At 31.6% G+C, this 8,649-nt stretch overlaps 1 protein-coding gene across 1 annotated transcript; it reads right to left on the bottom strand.

Moving 5' to 3' along the window:
- Positions 1-1,301: 1,301 nt before the first annotated feature.
- LOC109340272 (phosphate transporter PHO1 homolog 1-like) lies at positions 1,302-6,453 on the bottom strand. Its single transcript, XM_019577921.1, has 14 exons — positions 6,125-6,453; positions 5,727-6,027; positions 4,811-5,213; positions 4,641-4,689; positions 4,472-4,543; positions 4,043-4,172; positions 3,478-3,598; positions 3,133-3,382; positions 2,937-3,041; positions 2,748-2,792; positions 2,500-2,652; positions 2,125-2,403; positions 1,713-1,849; positions 1,302-1,576 (listed from the first exon to the last, which is right to left on the bottom strand). Exons 1-14 carry the CDS (start codon positions 6,350-6,352, stop codon positions 1,486-1,488), a joined length of 2,364 nt encoding a protein of 787 aa, XP_019433466.1. The 5' UTR covers positions 6,353-6,453; the 3' UTR covers positions 1,302-1,485.
- Between the last annotated feature and the right edge of the window lie 2,196 nt (positions 6,454-8,649).

Here is an 8,649-nt window from a genome sequence, read left to right as displayed (position 1 = left end):
CTCTAGCCTGGTGCGTGTAAGATTGCCTAGAGCCCCTATTCTGGTGCAGCTAATGTAGGGCAATGTCTTGGTTAGTCCAATCTGTTTTGATAAAAAACGGGACATTGCCCAGACCTGAAGCATTAGTTGTGTTGCTATTCATGCTTATTGTGCACACATTGATGTTAGGCCTAGCTGCCATTGATATGAGCATGGCTGTTGTTGGCTTAAGGCTAGTCACAACACCATTAGTCTTGAGCACACTAGTTCTAGGTAAAGAAGTTACATTATTAAAAAGAGTCAAGTTATCATTTTGATAATTATCTTTTAATTTTGATATTATTCCTTCCTAAATTTATATATATAGTAGCATAATTATAATATCATGTTAATCATAATTGTAATGTTATATTGTTAATCCATAATTGTAATGTTGTTAAACATTGATGTTATATTTCGAAAATGGAAATTGGAAGTTTGGAACTCACCCAAATTTTATTTCGAAAATGGAAATTGAAATGAAAAAATGAATCAATTTTCCAAAATAACTGCATTTTAGACTGTCTTTAGATTTTTACTTCTTAGATGTTTTCTTTAATACAAACTTAGTTTAGATTATCAATAGTATAGATGGTACAAAATCTTAATAATGAAGAATATTGAAAATATATTATAAGTTACACTAATTAAAGAAGAGTATAATATCTATGTACTGACAGTGTAAATATTTATACACAGTTATGCATCATTTATTTATATTACTTTTATTTAAAAGTTAATGATAATTAAAAATGAATGGTGGATAATGTAGTGACAATGTAAAAATTTCTTATACTATTCGTCTATAAATATTTTATTATTAAAGATATATTATAAGTTACAAATTAAAAATATATTACAAGTTACACTAATTCCATCCAAAATTACAAATTAAAAATATATTATAAGTTAAATTATATTCAATTTGTGTGAATTTAAAACAATTAACCTCACAACAACTACAACAATCACTAGTATTGCTGCAACCATAATTTAATACATTGATTAAAATAATAATTAAAACATGAGATGATGGAAATAGCTCATAGATCTTCAATAAGAAACAATTCAGTACTTCAATTGCCTAGTTTCATTGGATGGATATTTGTAAAGTTATATGCAGAAATTCATATTGCTTTACTTTTCATTCTGAATCATTTTATTAAAAAAGAGCATGCTTTTTCTCTTTTCCCACTTTTATTGCAGATTTTACACGACATGGGATAATTAATAATAATAACAACAACAGTAGCACAAAGTACATGACAAGGTTTTACCAAAGTATAGTGCAGCTGCACCTTTTCATTAATTTGTAATTCATGTAAATGAAAATTGTATACAATTGAGGATAATATTGGCAAATCAACCAAATGAAATAATCAAGTTGATTAATAATACATCAACTTGAATAAAGACTACTAATCTGCATCCACTATATCCAATAAATATTCCAATGGCCTTAGATTATTACTCTTCCTCATCCACTTCATGAAAAGGAAGTGGTACTGTCTTCACTGCTCTAAATTTTCCAGCATTATTTACATGCTCATTCTCCAATCTGCACAAGTAAAATTTTATTTATTAAACCATGTAAACAATACTATCTTCACTTTACATTATTGAATATATGTTAGTAATTGAGTCAAGTTATGCATGTATCATAAGTGAACATAAATGGAAGTTCACTTGTTTACCTGTAAAAATTCCATAGCCCTCTTCTAATTACTTCAAGAGCTGCTAAAAATAAGCTCGTTACTCGATAATCGACGTTTTCGAAACTCGAATGGAGGACAGTTTGCAACCAAGCAAGCCTCAGAATAAGGTTTAGTCCCTGCATAAATGAATTGCCAAAGTTTTTTATGGTCAAAAGAAGCTTTAAGATAGTAGGGCCTATATTCTTTTGAGTCTGAAAAGAAATAATAATTTGTTCCTACAATGTCTCTTAATATTAAACAAGATATAATCATATGATATTATCTTGTCTTTCTTTTTTCAGGAATCTCACTTTAATTTGCATAATGGCCTTATCAGCATTTCTTTTGAGTAAGATAATTAGTTGTCTAATTTGATAAGTGTGATAGCTTTAGAGTGATAATTGGAGTGTACCATGGAAAAGTAGTAAATGGCTTTTCTGTGAAGCATTAATTCATTTCTCAGCAATGGATTCTTGGAATTGATTTGAAGCAAACCCCAATCTTTTACAAAGTCCCAATACAATTGGTACATAGTTGCTGCACTTGACATGATCACAACAAGACATAGCCATACAACACTTCCATCTTTCTCATAAGCCACTTTTACACCTGCTGCTAACATTGCTGATACATATTTCCCAAGATTCACAAGGTGACTTCTCTCCCCTTCATCAAGCCATCTTCTAGCACACTACGAAAAGTCGATAGAATCGGATTAGTTTTAAACTTTTAATGCTATTGGACCATAGAACTTGCTTCAAGAGAAGCAGGAATCTAAGTATTTTACCTGCATAGCCCTCCAATAATATGGTAGAAATGACACTGCATAAGCAAGATCTCTATAGTGTTTTGTTCTCATGCAGTAACCATAGTCCTGAGTTTTGTAGCTTCCAGTTATGTAGTAACATGTTACATATTCTAGGTTCCTGAGCATTGGCACCTATACAGTAATGATATAATTATTAAACAGTACTTAATTTTCCCCCTTAATGCAATCTATTTATTATCAATAACAAAATTCCAACAATATATTACCTGACTGCAAAGTTGATCAGCCATGAAAAAGTCTAGCATGACAACCTAAACAGACAAAGAGCTGAAAGATTATGGCCACGCCAACGAATCTTATTTTTTAACTTTCTTTATACTTTTTTGGAAAATTGTTGGCACTGTGTTTTATGCTTGATGACATGATGTTATAATGGTGATAGAGGGAAACATTACCTTATAAAGGGGTGACAAAACTATGCTCTTTATCACACAAAGGAATCGATAACGGCTTGACCGGTATATAATGTTGAAGGGGCACATCAATATTAGTAAGAAGGCCTGCACATGTAGTAAAAAACTAGAGTTCAAAAATTTAAGCTATGCCTAATTTAAGTTTTATGCAAATTACAAGTGCCTAGTTTTATTTTACCAGTAGTAGCAGTCCAGGGATGTATTGAACTTGGGCAAAAGAATACCCTTTAGTCAGTAGAATCAAATGGAGAAGCATTACTCCAACCACAGTAGTCATTGCCATTGTACAAATTAAGAATATATCTCTGTACTTAAGGTCTTTCGCCGGGGCAAGCTCAAAAATGAAGCTGTAGTTTATTCGAGTCTTTCTCCATGCAAGAATGTTGCATCCATAAAGAAAGAAATGCAGAAACATAAGGCTAAACATGCTGCAAAAATGTAGCACCACCTTAATAAATTATTAATGCTCAAGTGCTATGCAATACTAATTTAATCTACTACTACAAAAATTAGATTTTCTTACCTAAGCACAGGGTACGCAGTTTCCATGTAAATTGAATGTTGTTGTGGTCTATACAGACCAGTTACATGAGCCATTATGACATATCCCGCGAGAAGCGCCAACAAGCATCCGGTAAATAGTCCTGATTTTATTTGAAATAAAATCAGATAAATGTCAAAACAAACTTCATTTATGCTAATAAATGTCAAAACAAACTTGATTTCTAAAGTTTTAACTTGAAAATAGAATCAATGTGTTCACAAATGAGGAAACATATAGTTATAACAGTGTTAGTGAAACTCATTTAGCTCCTATTGGTTGTGACATGCCTTTTGAGGTTCGTTTTTATGATATAGAGTGACATGGGACCAGTGCATCCCATCAACCCAAGAGTGGAACAGTGGTGCCATTCCTATTATGCATTAGTGGCTTGAAGGGTCCATGTTGAGTTTTCTTAAGATACTAATCATCACAAAGCAAACAAACTTAAAGGTGTATAGTCTATACCACAATGATTGATTAGAAAAAGGTAAAATAGTAGAAATGGAAAATAAAAAGTTCCAATATTTGGCAAAAAGTAACTCACCAATGAAGAAAGTTACAGCATGTGATTCTTTAGCCTGACTTGGTCTAAGGTATTTCATAGCCTTCCTTCGATTATCTTCGGCAAATTTTTTGACAAATAGTTCCTCAACTTCATCTGCTAACTTCATCACCTGTAATTTCTGAGACTAATAAGCAAATAAAGCTGATTCACAAAGTTAAAAATCACTTTTGTTCAAATCACAGAAACATATCCAATTTTTATTTGCATGAATCATGATTATGACTATCTTTTGGTGCAGGCATGAATTATAGGATTATTGACCACTAGAGGTTGTTGGTGAAACTTTTAGGTACAAGGATAAGTAGTGGCCAACATCTTAACATGATTTAATATAGTATCACACACATATTTTTCATCAAAGTTAGATATTTTAGTAGGCAACAGTTTTAATCTATGCCTTTGATTTACCTTGTCTGAACTATTGAAATAGGAACTCTCAACTACTTTGAGATAGATGGGAAGAATTTGTTTTGTAGTGACCTGAAAAACCACAAAAGAATTGCAATTTGTGAATACACATGTGATTGAAACTTCCAGTTTTTGACATCAACTTTGAAGCCTCTAATATTCCACTTACCTTGTCAAACTTCTTTAAAATCTTTAAAAATGCTAGCATATTCAAGTTCCTGAAAATCAATATGGTGGATCAAACTTAAGTTTTTACATAATTAAATCCAATATATTTGTTAATGTTGTTTAGATAAAAAAGTTTATATTGACCAAATAAGTTTGGGAATATTATTGTACCTATAAACTTTGAGATATCCTAGTCCTTTGTAGAGTTCAATGAAACCTCCTTTGATCATCTTTTCAGCATGATGCAATCTTTTTTTGTTAACATGAATCATTCCACCTTCTGTCCCACATTTCCTTGAAGACTGGTTAAGTAAATCTTCCGGGACAAGGTAAGTTATGGCCGACAAGGTTCGAGATGGTGTCATCGAAGGAATGTTTATCCTTAAATTCTTCCCATGGCAATTGATGATACGGCCAGTGTTTGTCCTCAGTTTTCCATCTTCTCTTTTCACCTGCATTGATTTCCCCACCTCATCGACACGATGAGAGTCTGAAAATGATTCTTCTTTTTTATCATCTGTCCTAGTTTCATGCATTTCTTCTTTTAGTTCTCTGTTCCTAACAGAGTCCTCCTCTGTAGTCAGTGAACATAGTATAAGATACGCAAAAAAAGTATTAACTTTTATATCATAAAAGCATGTTCATAATTTATTCTCATTCATTTTTTCCCTCTAATGTGTTTTACCTACAAATTTCAGTTAATCTTTTCAAGTAGTGGTTTTTTTTTATCTTATTTGACCATAATAAGCAAAGCAAATATTCTTGTTTAACCAACCATATGATAAAAATTATAAGTGAGTTCACCTTATGATAAAGGTTTCATATTCAAATGCATATATGTTTACATGTGAACACATATGATGAACTCATTTTAAGGCATATATGATAACAGAGAAGAGAATTTGACACCAACTTTTTACATGCTAATGGTAAGAAAATAACTAAAATGGCATGAAACTCATGCATGGATATCCTTGTATTGGTTAAAAGTGGTCCATTTTTTTGTACATAAAAGGGGTCCAATTTGAACATGTAGAATTATCAATTTGCTGCATTAAGAATATAAGATTGATTATAATCTATGTACCATTAGAGAATGTGCATGAGATAGATTGGTCCTCCTTGGAGTCTTCAGAACACACTCCTTTACCTTGCTTCTCCAAGAATGTTGATTTAAGCTCAAGCAGAATTTCCATTTGTTTTTTCAATGAATCTCCTCTCTCCATGAACTCTTCCTCCTTTGTTCTGTAGAACTTATTGACCTTGTTTAGTTGCTGGTCTAGACATGCAAAAAACTCTTTGGTAGCATCAGTCTCAGTAAATTGCTCTAGCAATTCTGTTTCATACATGTCATCCCTAATAGTTGATGAAGCAAGTTTCCTATGAACCTGTTACAAAACAAAAAATCTCTCAATCTCATGAACCAATCAAATATGCAATATTTAACTACTATGTTTCTTTTTGTCATATAAAAAGAGATATTACTTGAATTGGTCCATGCTCTCTATGTTGATTGCTATATAGAGAGTAATTTCTTAGTGATGAAATGATGGACTTAGGCGCAGAAATACTTTGGTGATTGTTTGATATATTGTTGGTATTATTAGAGAGTTGGATTTTTTTGAGGCCCTTCTTCAGCTGCCAGTAATCAACAAAGGCTTCTTTCCATTCTGGAATGAGTTGCCCCTCAAATTGCTTAGAAAACTTCACCATATTTCTTCTCTCTTTGTTCTTTGGGGCCTTAAGGAGAAGAAATGAGGTTCTATTTGATGTGTGATACCTTGTGAGATATATGGTACTTAATATCAAGGACACTTTTGATATATTTGGTACTTAATGTGATAGTGTCTAATAAGTTAAGTCAAGAATTGCTCATTTGTTTTAAAGTAAAGCTTATTGGCTAAATTATTTGCTAGCAAAAAAAGTTTCCTCTAATTAGACCACCTTAGATTTCCACTAATTCATGATAACTAAAATCAATTATTTTTCACAACCTCTCCTCCACTTTCATTAAGCACCCCTTTTGTTTGCAAATGTAAAAGTTGAGTGCTCATGTGTAAGCCTAGCAGAAAATGCACCATCACTTAAAGCATCATAAGGAATCATTTTCATCAAATTTTGGCAATTCAATTCTAAGATTTGGTATGATAAGTGGTAGTGACAAGTCAAATTTGTTCCTATACAAACCATAGGAGAATAATAGAACTACCTTCTTGCTCCCTCTTGCACATGCCAAGTAAAATAAAATGTATAAAATAGTTTTAATGAAACTCTATCTAACATCTAACACCCTTATCTACTTTCAATGAAATTTTTTTAATGAAAAAAAGATGTATACACTGAGAGTGTAAGTGTAAGAGATTTTTACACTGACATTGCATTATCCAGCATTTAGATTTTATCATCATTGACTCATAAATAATCGTAATACAAATGAATGGTGGATGATGCACTGACTGTGTATAAATCTTTATACTATCGGTGCATAGATATTACACTTTTTTTTAATTCTTTAAATTGTTGGTGGTATAGATTATGCAACTTCCAAATGTTACATGAGAGAATCTTTGTACCTTGGATATAGAAGATTAGGCTCACTACTTCAATCATCTAACTTTTAACACATGGTTCCTATAGAATAGTTCTTGCATATTACATGTACAATATACTTTAGGATAAGAAGCATAATATTGTGATCAAATCTATTAAGGCTGCTAGTAACTCTGGTAGAGTAGTACCTAGCTAATTGCATTAGTGGCTGTGTAGCAAAGGAGCTTCATTGTTCTATTCCTTGGTTCTAAACCCACCACCTAGCCAATTTGTGAGCATGATGGGACATTCCATAAAAAGATACAAGAATCAAAAACATGTAGTTGTTTCACTCCTGCTCCTATATCATTCTCAGACACAAATAAAAGTGCCATCATTTCAGTTTTCTTTATAGATATGGATTGCAAAAAATTACCATTATAGTTGTGGAGAACTGTCACAGACCTTAAGATATCTGACTCATACATACTTGTTTTATTATGTTTTTGTGGCTCTGTCTTCTCTGATATATCTATCTGTAGTATTGTATGCATGAAAAATAAGTTTCTGAACATATTATACAGACATAATGTGAAGTTTAATTACAATGTTACTTAACAAATATTACACATTTGCTAACAAAACTATGAGAGGATATCTGATAAGGTGGAACCTAATATGCTACTGTCCATTGGACCTGATTGGTCAATATATTATTACTTAGGTATAAAGATTTGTGTTATTGTGATTACATGATTTTCAAGTCAATATAAAATAAAATATAGATACAATGTGGAGACAATATCTAGAATATATGGTTGTTAATATAAGTATAGTTACGTATTTTTTTGTTTACTTGGTTTAGTGATGAATCTGACTGGCAAACACATTGTCCCATGCACAAGATAACTGAACTCATAGGCATTATCTCTCACTTTAAATAAATACAAGAGGAATTTAATCTACTAGAATCTCAATTAGGATTGGAAAATAATAAATATATACAATCTTATTCTACAAATAGATAACTTGTTCTCATAATTTAAACATGTGACCTCATAAAATTATTATATGAGAGGCTCACCCTCTCTATCACATAAATATAGTTTCCTATTCATTAGCACATGACGTAAGACACTTTTGTTACATAGGTGATGCTCTCCCCTTTAAGGTGTCCGGGTAACATCTTTCTATTGCCCACAGAAAATTGAATAAATTAAATTATCGGGAATTATATGCAAATTGTGTCAAATCATTGCTTAAACATCATAATTACCAATCTCTAAAACAAAGAAAAGTAATGGATGAGAATTTTCTAATAGTAGAGGAGCTAGCATAATAAATTAGTAACTTTTGTGTTCTATAGACGACCAAAATAGTAACTCAAAAACTGAAATAGGATCTAAAGGTGTTTAAAGTTAAGCCAATAATGAATATCAATGGTGATATTCAGAAGAAATATAAACTACATTAGAAACATT

The sequence above is a fragment of the Lupinus angustifolius genome, unplaced genomic scaffold, assembly GCF_001865875.1.
Source record: "Lupinus angustifolius cultivar Tanjil unplaced genomic scaffold, LupAngTanjil_v1.0 Scaffold_154_11, whole genome shotgun sequence".
In the NCBI taxonomy this organism is placed as follows: domain Eukaryota; kingdom Viridiplantae; phylum Streptophyta; class Magnoliopsida; order Fabales; family Fabaceae; genus Lupinus; species Lupinus angustifolius.
This window is presented reverse-complemented; position numbering and strand designations above follow the sequence as displayed.